General features: G+C 36.9%; 1 protein-coding gene across 1 annotated transcript; it reads left to right on the forward strand.

Annotated features, from left to right (window-relative positions):
• Positions 1-4,233: 4,233 nt before the first annotated feature.
• On the forward strand, positions 4,234-21,646 carry LOC125636740 (sperm flagellar protein 2-like). The gene is made up of 4 exons (XM_075128430.1): positions 4,234-5,792; positions 9,861-10,046; positions 10,271-10,393; positions 20,115-21,646. The coding sequence occupies exons 1-4, from the start codon at positions 5,787-5,789 to the stop codon at positions 20,190-20,192; spliced, it is 393 nt and encodes a 130-aa protein (XP_074984531.1). The 5' UTR covers positions 4,234-5,786; the 3' UTR covers positions 20,193-21,646.
• The last annotated feature ends 348 nt before the right edge of the window (positions 21,647-21,994 follow it).

The raw sequence follows: 21,994 nt of genomic DNA on the forward strand, positions 1-21,994 counted from the left end.
GGAGGACCTGCAAAGCTAACATGAGAATCCACTTAATCTTTATCTTCTGAATTCTCCATACTAATCTGTCTATAGAAGGCATCCAGTACAGAAACATATTTTAACAATTTTTCCCCTCTGAAATTCTCCTGGCACGTCCTATGTTTTTGAAAAAACAGCTTCATACTGCATATTAAATCTGCCTCTTGCAAAAATATTTGTATTAAAATGCAGAGTATTGTAAGTTGTGAATGGTGGAAAAGGTAATGATCCACCTAAAAAGGGAGAAAAGGACATGAAGAAGTTTTAATAAAAAAACAGTCCCAATAGGATTTGAACTCAGTGTATACTTTGATAGGCTATAGTCTTTTCTCAACATTTCTGAAAATTTACAGGTATTATTTAGACGGCTTGGAAATGCCCATATTGTTCTATTAATCCAATGAGAAATATATTGAGAGTATTATTTTTAGTTGAAAATAAGGTTTATAAAATTTTAAACAAGGTTCATTCTCTATTTCATACTCACGTCATGACAGTCATATTTATTTACTCTATATGTTGCTATTCCAAGAAGCAAACTATGAAAAAATGAACCTCTGTGAGAATAAAAACAAGAATATTCCTACGTTATATCTATATGCACACACATTTTCCATAAACAGGCTACTGACCAAAATGAATTTTAAAATGATATTGATGGGAATTTTGCCTAAATAAAAGGTGCAAGTTTTGGTCCATAATGATCAGGGACTAGATTGTGGCCTGTCCTGCATGTACATGCAGGAGAGGAATGGCTTATAAGGTGTCCCCTTACTTCTTGCACCTGCTGACCTCGTTTGGCCACTATGGACTGGGAGCGAGGCAGGAATGGGAAGCCTTGCCTCTGCCTCCCGAAATCCCAACCTGTACGGTTGTATGGGTACCTCAGGAGGATGTACAGTGTGTCAGTTATAGGGCTAGCAAAGGGTACACCTCATTTGGTGAAGGAGAAAACCAGGAGGCAGATTGCAATTCTGCATCACAAACAGCTTCCTAGTCTGTTCCTAGGATAGTGCATCTATATGAAGAGGCATTTAGTAAATCCACAATTGACCCCTAGGTATAGGCAAAAAGAATAAAGTTTCAATACTTGGTATTTTCAGGGAACTCTCTAGATACAAATTCATTCTTATGTAGATAGTAGCAGTATAAGGTTCGAGTTGCTACCATAACATTCAGTATTTACTTGCTCATGAAAAGAGTTTGTTGCAAAGTGTCCAAGTATCTAATTAAATTATTCATATTAAGTAGATTGTTACTTACAACAATAAATTCTGAACTTGAATAAATGCAGAGACAGATTTTATACTTTGTTAACCTATCTCTTTCTGTGATTTTAGAACAGAACAGTCCAGTCACTTTTTTTTTAAGGGGATGAAAATCAGTAACTTTTTTTTTTTAGGTTGGTTTATGGTTTAAAGGCAGTGAAGATTTAAAAATGCCAGAAAATTCTACAGAGCCTTTGCCTTTTAATAGACAGGAGCATCTTATAACGGTAACTATTGAAAACTGTAAAGAATTTAAGGTATCATTTGCCATTTTGAACGCAGTGGTCCTTTTCCTCAGTTTGCATGACCTCTTTTGCAATGTTAATGCTTACCTATTTTACCTAGCTATTATTTTTCACCAGAAAACTATAAAAAAATTTTGGGGGGGAGCAGTTGAGTCATAAATAACCACAACTGTCACTGATAACATGAGTTACCTGTGAAAAACATTTGAGTCTAAAGATCTGCTAATGATTGGCTAAGAATTGTGCACATAGCTAATATGTACAATGACATCCTATAATTTTTGTTACTTCTCCCAAACACTTTCGCACACTTGTTTGTCTCTCCACTTTTGCTAGGTCTCGTCTTTTAGACTTTAAACTCCCTGGGGCAGGGACTGTCATTTACTATATGTTTGTACAGTGTCTATCACAACAGGGCCCTGACCTGTTTGAGGCCTCTGAGTAATTACACAATACAAGTGTTAAATAACAGTAATGAAAATATAATAAGGAATTGAATTGAGCTGAATAACAATGGCTCATTTAATCAGTATTTTTTTGTGGTGGCTGCCATCTTATGCTCCAGAATCTAAGCTTTCATTTATTAAAAATTAAGTCCAAGATTTAAAAAACTGGATGTCTAACGTTAGGCTTCTGAATCCATATTTAGGCACCTAAATCAAATGGAAATCAGTCAGAACCACTTGATGCTCAACACGTTTGAAAATCAGGCCATGTATTTAGGCAGCTATAGGTGTATTTAATAGCATAATTTTAGGCACCCATTTTTGACACCTTAGCCCAAGTTCTAGCCCTTAAATTTGCAAAAAAAAACCAACCCCTTCAAAATGTAAATTGTGTGTAAAGTGACACTGTGATGCCTGGTTCAATCTGCAGACAGCCTGAAACAGTAGCCGTGAGAGGAAAAAAACAATCCCATGTACCTCAATGCTTTGTTCATTCCTAAACCTAATTATGACAATTTATTGCAAGGGCCTCAGACATTACTGGCACCTCAGTATCCCCTGTTTTCTGCCTGTGGCACACAGCAGTTTAGTCCCTGAAGATTGAAACGCTTTAGTCTAACCCAAGTTATTGGTCTTAATATAATGGTAACTGGTTAAAATGTAATGGCCTGTATACAGACTAGATTATCTAATGGTCCATTCTGGCCTTAAACTCTGTGAAACTATGACATATAATAATTAACTATTTCACTACTCATTACAGCACACACACAAAAAGAGACAATCCTTTCTGTAGAAGCTACTATGAATGCTGTCTCATGTTGGTGTCAGGACTGGGCAGCACTTAATTTTACATAAGACATTGGAAGACTACCACTGCTTTTTCCAATTTGACACCTGTTCGAGGATACTGTTTTCAATATAGTTAGTGGTGAATACATTTCATTATTGATGAAGGGGACTTTGCAACAATTTATTGGTGTACAGTATAAAAATGATAATTAACACAACTGTTGGGAGCAAAAGTTTTGAGTAAATAACTTTTTTAAGAAAAGAAAAAAACCTAGGTTACTATAAAAAATAAGAAAAACCTGAGAATAGGAAGATGAATCTTGCACCCGTTACTTTTAAATGTAGTACCGGTATATATATATTCACAGAGAGAGACACAGTGCATGTGTACAGAAGAGGTAAAATGTCATAACTTTTTTGTGAGATTTTACAGATTCCTACTGGTTCTTTGAGAATCTTCACTGCCAAAAACAAAATATTATAATGTAGATTTTCTTGATTTTTCCATAGGATCTCAACACTCTTTCTGGAAGTATATTTCTCTTCAGCAGTCACTACCTTGCATATACATTTAATCCTGTTCTCTATAGACTTTTGATTTAAATTGGCCAAATATCTTTTGCAGGAATTAATTTAAATGTTTTTCCTGTTCTAGTTTTTCTTTATTTTATTTGCTGATGCCAGAAAAGATCCCTCTCAACTTGACTATACTAAGATGCTGCTTTATTTTGCTTCGCATCCTGATGCTGTTGAGGGAGTCTACCGAGCGCTTAGTATTGCTACTGGAACATACATCCATAGAAGAAAAGAGGTTTCTCCTCCACATGTGGTAAAATGTGATTATATGAATTAGTAAATAGAGCCATTATGGTGCTGGCAAGTTATAATTTCTTGTCTGATGACTTTGGGTCAGATTCTGATACCCTTACTCATTTTGGGTAGCAACTTTCTTCAGAAATAGTACCATTGACTATGCACTAACAACATCAGTAGAAATACTCAAAATAAGATGCTTCTCAATATGAGTAAGGGTATGAGGATATATTCCTTGAGCAATAACACAATTGCAGAGCATTTCCTGGTAATTAATGTCCAGTACAGGCGAATTGAGGGCATCCTTTGGTCTAACCTCAGACCACTAAAGCCAGCTAGCTATTAATCCCCAGTAGATACACTGCACTGTGGTTGTTACTATTGCTATTATGAGCAAAAAATAATAAGTTTGTTTAAATGTATTTGTGATACATGGCTAGAGAGGGTTAAATGTCCTCCAAAATGAATAACCCTCAAAAGACATGTGGGGAGATAATGTTTGTGTTTTTGTCTGTTTACATATGGTCCGACCATGTAATCAACAGTCCCTGTCTATGCTGTATTCTGATAATTCAGAAGTCAAAAGAAGATCCTAACATTTAAATGAATTGTAAACACGGGATATCTCAGTATTCATCTCTCTTTGAGTACTGTGTGTGACAGGTTGGGTCACAGAGACCCCCCTTGCGACTGCCACCTGATGGGCTGAGACTGCCTCTGAGCCCGTTTTCCCTGCCAGCTTGGGACTTCAGTACCCTGTCTTGTTGAGCCAGACATGCTAGCTTGCTGCAGACACAGACCAAGGTCTGAACCACGTCCCCCAAAGGTTGCAGACTTAAGTGAAAACAGGTTAAGAAGTGCTCCTGTCTCTAGCACCCAGACACTCAGTTCCCAGTGGGATCCAAATCCCAAATAAATCCGTTTTACTCTGTTTAAAGCTTATACATGGTAAACTCATAAATTGTTCGCTCTCTATAACATTGAGAGCGAGAGATGCACAGCTGTTTGCTCAGATATGCACAGGTATTAATACTTGCTCTGGGTTAATTAATAAGCAAAAAGTGATTTTATTAAATACAAAAAGTTGGATTTAAGTCATTCCAAGTAATAACAGACAGAACAAAGTGAATTACTAAGCAAAATAAAACAAAAACATGCAAGTCTAGGCCTAATACAGGTGAACTAAATGCAGATAAATCTCATCCTCAGAGATGTTCCAATAAGCTTCTTTCACAGACTAGATTCCTTCCTAGTCTGGGTCCAGCAATCACTCACACCCCCGTAGTTACTGTCCTTTGTTCCAGTTTCTTTCAGGCATCTCTTTGAGGTGGAGAGGCTATCTTCTGAGCCAGCTGAAGACAAAATGGAGGGGTTTCCAGGGCCTTTTATATTCTTTTTCTTGTGGGCAGAAACCCCTTTGTTCTCCTGTGTAAGATCATAGCAACAAGATGGAGTCTGTAGCCACCTGGGCAAGTCACATGTCTATGAATGATTCAGCTTTTTGCAGGCCGACGCCATTGTTTACAAGTTAGTTTGGATGTTCCCAAGAAAACTCAGATGTGGATTGGTGTCTCCCAAAGTCCATTGTCAGTTAAGTGTTTCTTGATTGGGCACTTACTGAGAATAGTCCTTTCTCAAGAAGCTGACCAAATTCTTCATTGAGGCTACTTAGAATCAAACAAATACATGGCCAATATTCATAACTTCATATTCAAAAATGATACACACATACAGACAGCATAATCATAACCAGCAAACTACAACCTTTCCATAGACACCCTACTTGGCCTCCTCTGTAAAAGAACTGGTGCAACAATGATCTATACGGTCACAGTTTATGTCAATAGCGTCACACTGTGAATGGTGGAGGAACAAGCAAATGGCCTTATGTTAATTTGTATAGCTAAGTACTGGTGATGGACCTCCTTCCAAGTCATCCTAATTAGCTTTTGTTCCCTGAGGAACTCCAACTTGTCAAAAGACGTGAAATTGTATAAAAGATCCTTGCATCCTGATTCTGTCATCTCAGATCTGCTCAGGGAAAGTTTGAGTCACAAGACAGAGGGCCCAGTTATGCTGGTATGCCCTGAATATGATATTTGGACATTGGACTATAAATATGAACTATTTCTGAAAGAACTCTTTGCAACTATAAAGCTCACCATCTCTGCTATGAATCTGCACCTAAATGAATTGAATTCATGTCTGTATGTACATTGATCTTTTAACCATACTCTCTTTTGTTTTTTACTAAATTTTAGTTTAGTTAATAACAATTGTCTGTAGCGTGTATTTGGGTAAGATCTGAAACATTCATTAACCTGGGAGGTAATGTGTCTGATCCTTTGGGATTGGTAGAACCTTTTCTTTTATATGATGAAATAAGATTTACAGAAATTTTCATCATATTTGACGTGGGTACCTGGATGGAGGCCTGAGACTGGATCACTTTTAAGGGAACTGTGTTGTTTGGACTTCTGAGTAACCAGTAAGGTAATAAAGAAGCTGTTTTATGCTGTCTTGGTAAATCTAAGTATTGGAATATCCACCAGCTTTTGGGGGTTTGGCTGCCCCATTCTTTGCAGTTCACCCTGAGTGACCATAGCTGGCCCCCACTAGGACCCCAGTCATAGTAGCATTACCATTCTTATTAACTTTCTTTTCTGGTATGTTTCTTTGGGATCTTAAAAAGTTTATTTTTGGTATGGTTTTCAAATATTTCAGTTCACCTGTTAGTCAGATGGATTAGTAACATATTGCTGTAAATTCAGTCATTTATTGCAGAGTTCAGTCTGAAAGTTCAAGACCATTATGAATATATTGACATACTGCAAAATGTTGATTTCATTTAATATGTTCATATTTCTTTAGTGTGCTGAGCTGTTTTCCCAGTCTTTAATGACCCAAAACTTTCAATACAATACTGATTACTTTCTACTCTTTTTACAAAAGTATAAAAATCATGACTGATCTTTTAAGTATGCATGCCACCGTGTATTTCTTTTCATACCTTTTAAAGAGCTCAATACTTGTACACATGATGAAATCTCTCACCACACTTGCACAACCACAGCGACTACTACTTCCTTAACCTACTTAAACTGCAGTTCTACTCTGAAAAGTTATTGTATAAAAATGGCATTGTTTTGTGGCGCAGATCTACCCCATGTGTATTCATAGTCACGTCTTCTCACTTTTGTGACAAAAATTAGTTTTTTTAGTATTCTTTACCCCTGTTAGTACTGTAGACCCAGCACAGCTTTGGGAAAGGGAGTGCAAGTATAACTGAGGCCAGAATTTGCCCAGCAGAATCTTACGTTTGGTAAGGAATACAGCTTGACTTTTAAGATCCCAGGGAGAGTCTGAAAGACTGGCAGTTAAGGGGGAAAAAAACATTTTACTTGTAAGGTGAGAATACTTAATATGAAAATCCTTGAGATACAATAAATGTGGAACCACACTCTCCCATTTTTAGAGTTATTTCTCTGAGTAGTTTACATTTTAAATAAATGTAAAGCTAATACTAAAATAAACTAGACATTTCCAAATACATAGTTGCATGATAATACATTTTTAATTATAGTTTCTGTAATTTGAGATAAACATCTTGTAAAACATATGGTATTTTTACTGAATTTATGGAGAATTTAGATTGTAAAAGAAGATTAACATTGTCCCTATTTGGCTGCTAGTTGAAGATAGAGGAAGGATTGCTTTGTGGTTAAAGCTATCAAAGTTCAAACTTGGTTTTGCCACAGGCTTCCTGTGTTACCTTGGACAGGTCACTTAATCTCTTTGTAACTCAATTTTTCACGTATAACTAAAAGACAATAATGTTTGTAGTTATAAATCAGAGGGGGAACTTTCTATTGCCTCAGTACCTTCTTCTTCTTGGTATCAAGCAGAGGAAAGCCTGAAGTCTGGCTTGCCAGAATTCTAATTAGCATTTTCCTTCCCCCTTTTCCTTTGTTATTGTGTATGTTCATAGGTAGGGATGTTGCGGGATACATTCTGTTTGTGAGGCACTACATTATTGTTTGTGAGGTGCTTCATTAGTATAGCAGGGGAGCACAGAGGTATCTAGACAGATATTTTTCTTTTAGATAACATCAGGTTTTAATCAGTTTCACTTTATAACAGCTTTATTTTATGAGTTAGCGTTCAAAGAATTATAGTGCTGGAAAAACATTCTTTCAGAATATCCCTTCATCTTACGTTCTTCTTTGCATACATCTACAGTTTATTAGCAGTGTTAAATATATAAAAGAGTGAATGGCTGAAATCCTATTCCACTGAAGTTAGGAAGAGTTTTGCCACTGACTTCTGTGGGTCCGAAATGTCACCCAAAATGTTCAACAACCACCAAGGGGCATTGAATAAAAAATATATTGTGAGCTATAGTTGTGGTGTAGAAGGATACATTTAAGTTAGTCAAACTCTGTGAAGTAAAAAGGCTTATAAAATAATTTTGAAGTCCTCGGTTTTATATAACTTTTTAAAAAATAACAGGAATTATAAATGATGTTGCTTTAGCATCTGTGTCTAATTTGGAAATCATTTATAAAGAGAAGTTAGTCGAAGTTATGATTTAAACACATGAGCTGGAATATGTACGTACCCAATAAATACTTTTTTTAGTCTATCAAGTAAATTATCTTTGTATTGAAACATGGATACATGTGTTTATTTGATAAAGGATTATGTCAATCGTTAGACTCTAATTAGCTAATTTTTTCACTTATTTGTTTCCCCCTTTCCACTAAAAAAAGTAAAATTAAAACTAAAAATTTAAATTGTGACACCAGTTAAAAGGCAAGAAGGTTCAGAGATTTGAAAAACAGTTTGCTCGGATAAAGAAATCAGAAACACACTCTATTCTGCTAGACGTTTCAAACATGCAAATCTCCACAATATCTAGTTGCCATATATAGTAAATTTAAGGGAAGCATCTTTTCTCCAAGTGTGTCTCATGTATCCAAACAGAACATACTCTCAGCTCATTTATTTTATGCTGGCATTTTAAGGACTTACAGTCAACAGTTGCATACTCCAAGGAGATACTGCTGTGCTATAGTGCAAATGTTGGCTACTGATGGAAGGCTTGAACAATCAGTTGCATCTTGCATCACATTCTAATGATTGCCATTTTGATTTTGTATGGTAATGAATTCCACAGCGGAAGATCTTTCACTGAAAACACTCAGCAACTAAGTCCCAAGAGTTTTAGGGTTCTATTAGTAACAAAACCCTTGCTGATTGGAGGTAGAGAGAAAGATAGGTGGGCTCTAAGCTGTTCAGGGCAAAGATAAACAGACCCTGAGCCTCCTATATTGGAGAGGGAGCCAGTACAGGGCCCAGACCACTAATGTGATATACTCTCAGGAATCTCTCTTAATCAGAAAATGGACTGAATGTTGAATTAGTTGGAATTTCTTTGTAGCCTTAATGGTTAGCCCTAGGTAGAGTGTATTGGGCAGTCTAATCTAGAGGTAGCTAAAGCATCAATCACATTTGTGATCACAAATCTCTACTTCTGGCCTTCCCTCTTTATCCGGGTTCTCCTCTTTTCCTGTATCAGATACTGCCTCATGGATGTCTCACCATTCCTTTATACTAAACCTGTCAAAAACCAAAAATTCTGATCTTTCCTCCTAAACTCTTTCTCCTTCCCCATTTCCTTGCAGAGGCCTGGCAAGGCTACTGCAACCATTTGTTTAATGTAACCTCCATGTAGTGGCTCCATGGCCTGGAGCAGAAGAATCCCTTCTTATCTTCACCATGTGAACATCCCCAGTGCCTGGAGAGGGCTTCCCCTATAGTCTAATTTACAGAATTCTGTCATTTGTATTGGTCTAGCAGTCCCTAATGTAAATTAGTGATTAATATGAAGAACACAATATTAAAAATACAATAAAGCAAATAGCAGTTTACATCTATATATATATATATATACACTTGAGGAAGTTAAGACTATTTTGAAAGCAGCTACTTCCTTCAGTGTTCTGAATGGTATTAATATAACAGGACTTTGGACCTGATCCTGGCTGAGTATTCACAACTTCCGCTGATGTCAACAGGAGTGGTGGGTACCCATTACTCTCAAAAGCCCTATACTCCAGTTACTGATTTTGTTTGTATATGGTGATTTCCATCATAATAATGGATATTTGGAAGTACATCCTCAATGATTCTTAATAAATGTCAAACTGAAATGTATAACTAATGCTAGACCACTTACCACTGAATCATAATATATAAATGCTTTCTTTCCCCAGTCTTTTTCCCACACTGATATGCTGATAAAGGAGGAACCTTTGGTGGAAAAAGAAAAAATCTTGTACTGCACAGATGAGGGAAGAATTTCTATGGCAACTCTACAAAGAGTGTTCCATTATGAAGGAAGTAAAACTGGTGACAACCATAGATTCAGTGATCGGCAGAAGGCAGGCAGTAATAATAAGGTTGGTTGGTTGGTTAAACTAAAGAAAGTTCTATCTGTTGCAATATAAGGACAACATTTAGATTAAACACATCATTGTAAATTACGTTAACAGCATATTTTTAAAGTAATGTTTTAACCCCTCAGCAAGAATGTCTTATAGAAATACACAATGTAATATTTGTTTTATGAAGTGATTCTTTTTCAGTTTTTCTAATAAATGAAGCAAGATTTTTTTTCTTGAAGCATTTCAGAAAAATATACAAGGAACTGGGCTCTGAGGATCTGAAACCCATTCCAATTACCATTCTTTTGAAGCATCCTTTCATTCAGGACTTGATTAACAACTACCAGGGGTACAAACTTCCTGTAAGTATTTCTTTTCTGGGAGGGTCTACTTAGTAATTGTACAGAAATCTCGAATGTGTACTATTCTAGAAATTTAAATTTAATGATAAGAAATACTTCAAATTCACAAGTGTAGACTCTTTATGGGCATTGCAGATTGCTCAATCCAGATTGCGTGTGGCCATTGCATGGGTGCATGGTGTGGGAGGAGGTGCAAGGAGCCTTACCTTTCCTCATGCACAAGGGACATACATGCACTCAGAGGAGAGATGATCACCCCCATGGGCACAAGTCACACAAAAGTGGGCAGGGAAGAGACTAGATCCTAGAGTTGGCCAGGTAGAGCTGGCAAGGCCAGCTAAAGGGATGGTGCAACACGCACATTCCTCCTGTATGCTTGAGATCTAATGGAGGGACTATGCCTGCTAAGGTACAGTCTTTCTGAGCTCCTCCTTGGGTAGAGTGACTTCGTTCTGCCTCCTACATAGTTAGTGTCTTAATGTCATGTTCTGGCCATAAGTCATTAAGGATGAGATAATCTACCCACTTCTATTTCATATAGGACGCCATATGAATAAAACCTTAAAAATAACATAAAAAAAAGTATTTAAAAATAAAAACATGTATGTAAATACAAAAAACATTGCTACTGTACTGTTAAGGTTTAAATAGTGGGCAATATTGTGGCATTTAGCCACTGTCTTGAGTAAGGCAACACAAAACAAACAGCTGTGTCAGATATCTCATTGTTGTACATAAAGCTACCAGAATGCTTTACCTGAATCCACATTATCCAAACGAACAAGAAAAAAACTAGTTAAAATCAGCACATTAGGAAGGGGAACAAGGAACCTTTGATTCACATCTTAGGAGCTGATCAGTTGCCTTCTCTTTATCTTGTTCAGTAAAACTATTCTTCATGCTGAGGGAAAAGACCCAACGGTGTGATAGTAAAACCCCACATCCCAACAAGTAGCGTTGATGATGATGGTCAATGTGTTGGCAGTGATGCCACTCAGTAAGTTTCCAAGTGCTCTCCAGAACAGAAAAAAGTAAAAGGGTTGGCAATCTTATTTCATTAGAAGTTTCCAATTAAAATAAACATATTTTTGATATTCCTTAAATGCCCATGTCCTCCCATTTTAAAAAGAATTTGGCCTGTTATAACTATTTTGTAGTTCCCAAGGATCAAAAACCTGAAATAAGCAATTCTGTAGGTCCAGTTAACTGATTAGAGGGAATTTGTTGGCTCCATGGTGCTTATATGAGTAAAACATTTTCTTATAATTATATTTTAGTTCAAAAAGACCTCCTGTCACTTTACTCCAACTTTGGACAGTTTAGGCCAGATTCCTATTGACACTCCAGCCACTTTTCACTGCCAGACTGCTGTAAAGTGGCCTTAGAGTACATGAAAATATGGCCCTACAAGATTTCAGCCCGGGGTGGATTTGCTACAGCCTTCGCTGTTGGTGCTAAATAAGTGCATTGGCTCTAGGCTTTGTGTCTGTTTCACTGGAAGATGCTATTCATCCTTTGGACTGTGGCTGATTTATGGGAAGGAATTATTTTTTTTCCATTTTCTTTTGTCCATTACTCCACAAGGGTCTACAGTTTGGCATGCTTCTTCAGAACTGGTGGTTTAGATTTGAGAGTTCTCCGGATCAGCCTCTGCCTGATACAATGGAGTGTGAGACTCACCTGGGGATTCTCATATCTGAGACCCTCCCCAGTGCAAAGGACTAGCCTTCCTCATTTAAACTTAGGGTATGGTGTCTGTCTCACATTTCTGATGGTAAACTAGGTTATTGAAAGGTGAGATTACTCACCTGTGTTCTTCAGCCATATTAGAGTTTATAGGCTCCACCTTCTAGGACAGTGTTTCTCAGATATGACCATCATAGCCGCATATGACCACCAGGGGCTTTTCTTGTGGCCACAGCCTCCTGGGTACTGATTGGGCGGAGGCGGGGAAGCAACGGCCCCCACCCCAGGGCAGCCAACAGGGGTTGGACCCTGCCCCAGGCTCACCACCACTCCCCCATCACATCTGGCCCCCACTGCTTTCTCCAGCCCTGGGCTTCAGCCATGCAGTGGCAGGCTCTGGCCCCAGGCCTTCAGGCTCAGGCCCTGGGATCTGGCCATGGGGCTTCAGGATCTGGCTGCTAGGCTCAGGCCCTGGCCATGGGACTTCAGGCTCAGCCCCCTGGCTTGGGCCCGGCCCCTGCCCCCGCCCCAACCCCAGCTCTGGCTCCATGGTGGTGGCTCTGGCCCCAAGATCACCCCCCGCCTTTGCCTCTGGCACCTGCTGCCTCCGCTGTCCTCCAGTCCATCCCCCCATTGCCACTGGCCCCTGATGCCTCCCTACCCACCTCCCCATCCAGGGCTTAATTTGGCCCTGGCCTTACCAGAGCTGAGTAAATCTGCTGTGAAAAGTTATATTTGTATGTTTGTTAATATCACTTTTCACAACAGACTTAGTAGTTAGCTGGGAGGCTGTGAAAAGTGATATTAACATACAAGTATCACTTTTCAGAGCAGCAGACTGACTAGCTAGCAAGTTTAAAAATAAAAAGCAACCAAATAAACAACAAAAACAACAACAAAAAAGACAAGAATGTGTAAAGCACCTTATTTGTGTTTCTGTTCTGTTTAGATCCAGTAAAGAATAGAGACAATTTACATTATTTTTATTATTGAGTCTGAAAAAACAAAACCCACATAAATAAATTACAATTTGGACATGTATATGTGGATATTTATTTGTTTTTCCTAAATCTAATTAAGTATTTTAGGAAAAATTGTCAAAGTGGCCACCAGCAGGAGTTGGTAGTCGCACTCTGAGGCAACCAAAAAATTTGTTGTGAGAACCACTGAGAGTCAGTTTTCCAAGGAGTTTTCCAATCTTCTCCCTGTGAAGATTTCTGAGAAGCCACCTCCAACTTCTTTCCCTCCTGAGAAAACTTTGAGTGTATTTACAGTCCGTAGTACATCGATAAGCATTCTGGTTCTTCAGATGTAAATGGAGATGATCAGGATCCCAAGAAGACCAATCAGAGTCTTTCTCCCTGAATGCAAATGTAGAAGCTTCTTTACTACACCATCTGATGATTTCTAGAACTTTAAAGACCTGTGTGGATATTATGTGGAAGCTCTGAATATGGAATTTTTGGTGGGTCAAGGTGAGATTAGCTGATCACTCAATATGTTACAGTTCAACTAGAAAGGCATAGTAACATTTGCAATAAACAAAGGTCTCCTGGGGACCATCTTAAGACCTGAGGCTCACACCTGCATATATGCCAGTTGTATCAAAGAGGAGGAATAAATAGTATCCCAAAAGTATCCCAAAATAAATGTAAGTTTTTTCATTGTTTGCAATGTTGTTGTAGCCATGTTGGTCCCAGGATATTAGAAAGACAAGGTGGGTGAGGCAATATCTTTTATTGGACCAACTTCTGCTGGTGAAAGAGACAAGCTTTCGAGCTACACAGACCTCTTCTTCTGTTTATTGGCATCCTGCTTCTAGATCACTAGTAGTCTGAACTGCCAACAAAAGAACCAAACCAGGGAGAACTTTCAGATCAATGCCAAAGGAGAAGTAGGCAAAGTCTATTGATGCGCAAAGCAGCAAATCATCAGCAAGTCTACGATTCATAGATTCCACGGCGAGAAGTGACCATTGTGACCATCTAATCTCATCTCCTATATAACAGAGCCCATAGAACTCCCCCAAAATAATTCCTTTTGAACTAGAGCATATCTTATAAAAACAATCCAATCTTGATTTAAAAATTGCTAGTGATGGATAATTGTGCATTGCAAATGATTAGACATTGCTGATGAAATATTATTTCTGTTTGTGGGACAAACTTCTCCCACTGTTGGACCATCTGTGCAAGGAGGAGCATAGGAAGCTAGGACTATAGTTACCAAGGGCACAATAAATTGCTAACCAACACTGTTTCTTCCATCTTAACTAAACTGCTAACCTCCCACTAGTCTAACCTAAACCTCAATCACTTCCAGGAGAAGCTGTTACATAGCTTAGCACTCAGATTTTTAAATACGTTACCATTTCTTAGCAGCTATCTTGATAGTACTAAACATATATAAATCGCCTACATTGTTTGCAGCTTACAGGTTAAGTTCAGAAGTGGCACAATCTCCAAAGTTTGCCTAAGAAGATCAAACTGTGTATGCAAACTTGCACAGTACCTGAGGGTCGTAGAACATAGTCTCTAGACCAAAATTACTTCTGCAGCATGTCTCAGGAATACTTTTATTACTGAAAATACATAAGGCAGTCTGGAGCTCAAGTACTACATTTATCTCTTGATCTGGCAGTTAGATCTGATACGTACATATCTTGACTTGGCAGCTTGACTTGACTTGATCATGCAGACCTGAAATCTTTATTTAACTATTACCCTCAGTCTTTTCTCTTTCAAGGGTTTTTATTGCTAATTAATCTCAACAGACATGGTGATCTGTACTCAGTACTGAAGAAGAAAGCGAAGTTACATCCAGTAACAGTACTTACAGGCATGGTTCCACAATCTCCAATTCTTTGGAATCTTTCTTTAAAATTCTGATCAAGTGGGAAAAAAACTAAGGCCATAGCTCTTTGTACAACTTTGCTTTAATTGTGCGTATTCATGAAGGAGCATACTCGTGATCCTTGTGGCCACTATATCCTTTCCATAGAATTCTGACCATAGTGTCCAAAACACATGCACTCTCAGAAATGTAGTTCCATTCAGACAACCTCTTCAAAGAACTACATTTCATAGGTAGGTAAACTTCCCTTTTCCAAGGAAGCAAAATTAAGAATACAGTCGTTTTAACATAAAAGATTTTTCCATATATCCTCAAGTAAATATAAAAATCTTTATAAAAAATGAAGTTCAACCGCAGTGCTGCTATTTTGAGATCTTTTGCAAGATAAGTATAGCAAAGCTAGGGTGTGGTTTCTAAGGTTAAAATGTTGCTACTTCTGCTGTCATAAACACTAGTTGCAGAAAAATATTTAGGTAGATATAGATGAAATATTTGCTTTTAATTATAAAATTCAGGATTTTAAAATATATGTGCTGCAGCACTGGCTGGCTTAGGAAACTGGTTATGAATTAGAAAGCCCTTCACTTCTGGGTCACCAGTTCAAAACAAACCAATAGCATCTTGATAAAAAATAATTATCCTCTGATAGGATGTTTGCTGACCTATTTGAAGTGAGTTTGTTGGCTTAGTCCAATTCCTTGTGGACCAGTAACCATATCATAAATCACCACCTCTGTTTGGTACCCTCTTTGTTAGCCTCAGAACAAAGACCAAGACTGATTTAGACACAAAGATTTTATTACCCTTGTACCTCTGGCCTTTTCTGTCCAGATTAGAACTGTGGAGCAAGCTCTCTGTCATGACCTATCCATTTTTTGGTTTATCAGACAACTTTATTCTTTAGGGTTGTCAGTCTACACCTGTCACCAGAACACACAGTGTGTGTGTGTGTGTGTGTGTGTGTGTGTGTGTGTGTGTGTGTGTGTGTGTGTGTGTGTAAGCATTTATTTAAGTTCAGAACTGTCATCAAATTCTACTGAATACATTTTTAATAATACTCTTTTCATTGTAATAAAATTACAAAAATAGTCTGCAATAGATATTTAACATCTACTAATACCTCCTTAGTGTTTATTTCCAGTGGAATACTTTGATCTTAGTTAATGAGAGCAATGGGCACAGTTTGACGATTGGTATCTTTTTTCCCCAGTTTGCCATTATCTTTTTTTTTGGTCTCTCATCCAAAATAAAATGTACAGTTTTTTTAATGTATGCTGTGTTGTTGTAGCCGTGTCAGTCCCAGGATATTAGAGAGACAAGGTGGGTGAGGTAAAATCTTTTATTGGAGCTCTTCTTCTGTGCAAGCTTCTCTTTCTCACCAACAGAACTTGGTTCAATAAAAGATATTACCTCACCCACCTCGCCTCTCAGTTTTTCTAAAGCATTTGACGCCATTATGTTATTTATGCATAAAGATTATTTAAGTTCCTTTTTGTTCCAAATCTCTTAGTTTAGCATATCAAAGAATAGATTTCAAATACATGTATATAGTATTTATATATATATGTGTGTGTGTGTTATATATGTATAAAATTTTATATAAATTTATATTATAAATAAATGTAACTATTTAGGCCCCTCCTTCCAGGCTGCTCCTCCTAAAGTAATTGTAACTTAATATTATTATTAACCATCTACATATTAGTAGCACCTAGAGGCCTTGTTCAATTCAGAGTACCATTGTGGTAGGCATTGTACTAACGTACAGGGAATGATAGTCCCTACAGGGAATGATAGTCCCTGCCCCAAAGAGTTTACATAGACTATTTCATGTAACATTTGTAAAATTTACATGAGCAGCAGTTTTTTAAACATACATTTGTCTCAATATGGATTCAACACTTGATACAACGTTTGACAATGAAGAAATACGCTGCTTCGACTTATAAGGACAATTCCTATAGTCCCTACTTAGTAAGGACTACAAGTAGGGGCCTCCCGTGCACAGTAAATAAGGTATTTAATACTCAGGGCAGGAGGAGTATTGATGAATCACTGTCTGCTCTTAGCCCGTGCTCATGATACTTCTAAAACTTGAGAAACATTTTCTATGTGGTGTGATGTGTGGGTGCACAAAGAGCGGAAAATTTAACTCAACTCCTAAAAGGGACTTTAAGTACATTTTCAAATGTACTCCATCATGTGTTCCGTCAAGGAGGACATAAGAAATGTATACATACGTCAAAAAATAATATTTTTCTTCAGTTGCTAATAATAATGATAATTATTGGTTCAGATAACAAGAGACATTATTCTTGCATGAAACTGAAGAAAAGCACATTTCTGTCTATTGGAGCTATTGATCAAGAGCAGAAACAGTTACCTCTGCAGTATATTTGAGGTCATTGAGAGCTTTGGTTTCTTTTGTAATTGTTGGTTACATACACTGAAGCTGGTTTCCTTTGTACATGTGCTGTTTTCTTAAATGCTAAGCTGTCATTTTCCTCACTGCATCAGATCATGGATCATATGAATCCTTGCTCATTTTTAGAGTAATGTTTAAAATATATTTGTATAGTATATCTTGTATGTAGAATTTTTGCTTCCTGCCCACACAGCATGTCAGAGGTGCCCTTTTTCCATGATAATAAATAGTAACTTCTTGCAGTTTTACTGATTTTTCACAACTATATTTTTAGTAATAAAACACACATTCTGGTGTGTCAGAAGCATTACAATTAACTGGTATCAGCATTTACCTCATGTGGTAGTGATAAGTACTGATAATGAACTTGCTGAAGCTTCCATTTGCTAACATTTTATTTCTGTATAACCGGAACTGAAATGTCTGTTTCTGACTCATTGTACTGAAAAAGGGCTGTTTTAAACTGAACCACTCTTCCAGCTAATCCTAAAGTGTTATCACAAACTTGTAAAACAAAAGGCCAGTGAAATGCTTTATTGCTTTTTCTCTAGTGGAATATCAACAATTATAGGTAATTTTATGGTTGAAAAAAAGAGAAAAAGCTGGACTTTAAAAATTTGGACAGAATATATTAGCTGAGAAAAAAGTATTTGAACTTAATCTGGTTTATTTTATAAAACCTGGGGATTTAGCCTACAACCTGGAAAAAATAGTATGTTTTCTGCTTAAGACAAAATTTAATCGCCAACATTTTAATATCAAACACTAGAAGGCTAATAGATTGCTGTTCATGTTTTTACTGAAAATACAGTACACTGTGTCTTTAATTTAATCGTTCGTCTTCTTTACACAATTGGTAGTATTATCAAAATGGGGGAGGGGGCGAGGAGTAGTTTGTGTGAGATCACTTGACACAAAAAGCTGGAAACCAATAAGTTAATGTATTATCAATACCAAAAACTGCACAAAAATGTAAATGCATGCTGTCTCGATGTAAACACATATTGCTCCAAATGTTGTTGCAGTTTCTCATTTTCCTTATCTTCACCTCCATTTCTTTGACGCTCTGCTTCACTCTGTAAATTGAATTACTAAAAAAGGCAACTTCTTACTCAACAGGTTTGCTCTGTGTGCTCTGAGTCACACTTGCTGAGTTTAATGTCAAAATAAGTTTTTAACGCTCTTTGCTCTTTACTCCGTTAAAGTTAAATACATGCTTAAGTGCTTTGTTCAATTTAAATTCCAATTAGCTATACCTGTGTAAATCCATTGAAGGCAATAGGGTTGCATAGGTGTCACTGAAAATGTAATCTTGAAGATACAGGCATTAAACAGTAAGTGAGGCAGAATTTGTCCTGAAGAACTTTCATTCTTGTTCAAGCTGGCCTCTGCATATTTATACCTATAGGATGCACTGCCGGCACTGCTGAGCTTTGGGAACAAATCACTCGTAGTCAAAGAAGTTTGACTGTGGAGTGAACTTCTAGAGGAGGTCAGGCTAAACTGAAAATTACCATTTTTAGGGTGGAAGGAAAACCCTACTCTCTGACATATTATTTATTACTGTGTTATTTGTAAATTGTAGCACTAAGATGTTCCAATCAGGAGCAAGATTCAGAAGAGCTAGGGCCTCTGCAAACACAGTAAGAGAAAGAGAGTTCCTCTCCTGAAGAGTTTATAGTCTAGTTAATGGGGGAGGGACAGGAAGAGAGAGAGAGAGAGAGGAGTGGAAAAACAAAAACAGCAACAAAAACCACATATGTTCATATGCCAAGTAGAGCCTCCTCTCTTGGAAAAGATTCATGAAGCCACCATGCAGACCTAACTTATCAGGGAAGCACCTAGATACTGCCATGGAGAGTACTCTAGAGTAGATAGATAGATAGATAGATAAAAAATCTACCATGCAAATTCATACCATTGTATCAAATATGTAATGGGACATATATCAGTGGCATCAACATGGTACTTTCTTTTATTGTTTTATTTACATATTACATAGAATAAGGAAGAAAGAGTCTTTTCACAGAGATTAACTGTCAAAACTGAACCAGCAAAAGGAAAGGTTCTGAGTCAGCCACCATTTCCTTAGCTCTTCTCTAGGTATTGTAGCATTTGTAGTACAAAACACACACTGATTCAAGAACCCTCCAATGCCTAGATAAGAAGGTAGATTTAAGCCTTAACACTGAATTTCCTGGATTTGGTTACTTAAAATCCATCCTTGACATCCTTGCTTGAAGCACCACACCATATACTGATTTCTTTGGAACAATACATATAACAATTCCATAATGGAAAAGAAGTGATTGGTTTATTCTGTAATACAAATATTTAATGCCTATAGTAGACCATTATTCTTTAATTCATGACAAGTTAACCTGTAATTGTTTGGTCTGATAATATCATGTTACAGTAGTCTGGAACTGTGATATTGGCCTTATACAAATGATATAAAAAGCTGTAATTTTCTTTACAAAATATTCCATTGAGCCTTCTATTGAGCTCAGGGACAGTGCCAGTGTTTTCTTAAATAGAATATGTTGAGTATCTTATCTGATATATGGAAAGAGTGACTTACATGAATAAATCCCAATTAAAATACAATTTATACACCTACATCTCTGCTCATTAATAGCATAGTCAGCTTCTGGAAAGGCAGAGATTGTTACTTAGTAATTTATGACAGTTTTAATTGTGACCTAAAAGTTATCTGACACGTCCTTTTAACTTTGTTTTCAATATTCTTGTGTGTAGGATATTAAAGTGATTCTACAGAGAGATGAACAGACACAATCAACTGATGGAGAAATATATAAAGATGTTAAAATATGAAAAAAAATTAAGCAGTAAGGGAAGTTTTTGTAGGAATTAGGACTTGTGGTCTACTGATGTGAGTAAGGATTGCAGGTCAAGTCCTATAATAATTAAGTATATTACATGCTAACTATACTCTGCTTTAAATAAAAGTGTATTTGATTAAAGAAGTTTGGTTATTTTAGATAAAATATTCTGATAACACTTCTAAATAAAATGAAGTTGGTTTTTAGTTGTTGACTAGTAATATGTTCTTTAATAATTTTATAGGAATAGACTGTCTGCCAGTCCTATGTGCAAGATCATCTTTTGTTAATATTGATGGAACACAAACATTGATATTTGTTAATTGTATACAGCATCTCACAATTTTTAGTTAATAAACTAATAATATAAATGAAAACAGAATTTTCTCTCAATTAAATAAGGACAAACTATTGAAAAGCCATAATGTATATGAAATTGTAATACTTATTGGTATTAGCAGAGATATTTAACCCTTGTTTTCTAACCTTTCAATTTTTACCATACCATTTCTAGATAAATTCTAATTACAATCTGTTAGAATATTTCCAAGCTCATGTTCAAGTGGAAGAACACAGTGTGAGCAATAGTAAAATATCTCAGTGAACTTTCATATAATTGTCATGCTACATGGAATCATTGAATCAAAGTTCTTGAAGGGAGTCATTTATTAAATAAAACTATATATTACTGATACAAAAGGACAATCTTCTAGACAACTCAGGTTCCGGCTTTGTTTACCTGGGATGGTGCTCTATCTGGCCTCCTATACAGCACAGAGCAACATGTACTTGCTGCATAACATACTCTTTGTTAGTACCAAATAAGATCTTGGTGAAACTTTCTTCTCTTTCATCTCTGCAGAAGTTGTCCAACCTTTTTCTCCATACAGTTTGACTTTTACTGCATCTCCTGGTTGAAGTTTTGGAAAAGTTCTCATAGAATTGTGCTTGTCAAGATTACTTTTATATTTTCTTATTGTTCTCGTATCAGCACGTTTTAAACTTTCACCATGTAGGATGCAAATTCTTCAAGGTGGGACCTATATACAATTTTTGTCTATTGAGTGTCAATAGAGCTGAATTGAATTTAGTCGTTGCATTCAGCATTGCTCTGTAAATTAATTAAGCTAAGAATGCCTTTCCCTGACAAAATTTCTTTAACTATCTAACTCTTTCAGCTTTTCCATTCTCTTAAGGGTAATGAGAGCTAATAGTAATAGGAAGGGAACTGTATTTTTTCATGAAATTTGTATCTGTAAATTGTAGACCATTGTCTGTAACTAGTTTGTCTGGAATTCCCCAATGAGCAAATATATTCTTTAACTTTCCAATGATGCTCATTCCTGTGGCATATGCATATTTGTAAGCATTCTGACTAATGGCTATAGCAGCTAGGTGCTTGTGACTGTCTAGCTCACACAGATCAAGAAACTTACACTTTCAGGACATGACACGTAAAAGTGCCCTTCTTTTGTATTGGTTTATTAACCTGGCAGCATGCACAAGTAGTATCCGCTTTCTGACTGTCTACTTATACCTGGCTAACACACTGTCATTTTGGCATGTTTTCTGCATTTGATAATGCCCTGGTGACCATAAAAACTTCCTCACTCCGGCCTGATTCAGCAAAGTATTTAAGCATGAGTTTAACACTAAAGGGCTACTAATAAACTTAAAAATTAAGCTCATGCTTAAGTGCTTCGCTGAATCAGGGCTATTTTATCAACACAAAGTAACAAGTCTATGACGTCTCTTAAGCAATTTCTCTCTGCATAGACTACTCTCTAATTTTGA

Source organism: Caretta caretta, chromosome 5 (assembly GCF_965140235.1).
Source record: "Caretta caretta isolate rCarCar2 chromosome 5, rCarCar1.hap1, whole genome shotgun sequence".
NCBI lineage: Eukaryota > Metazoa > Chordata > Testudines > Cheloniidae > Caretta > Caretta caretta.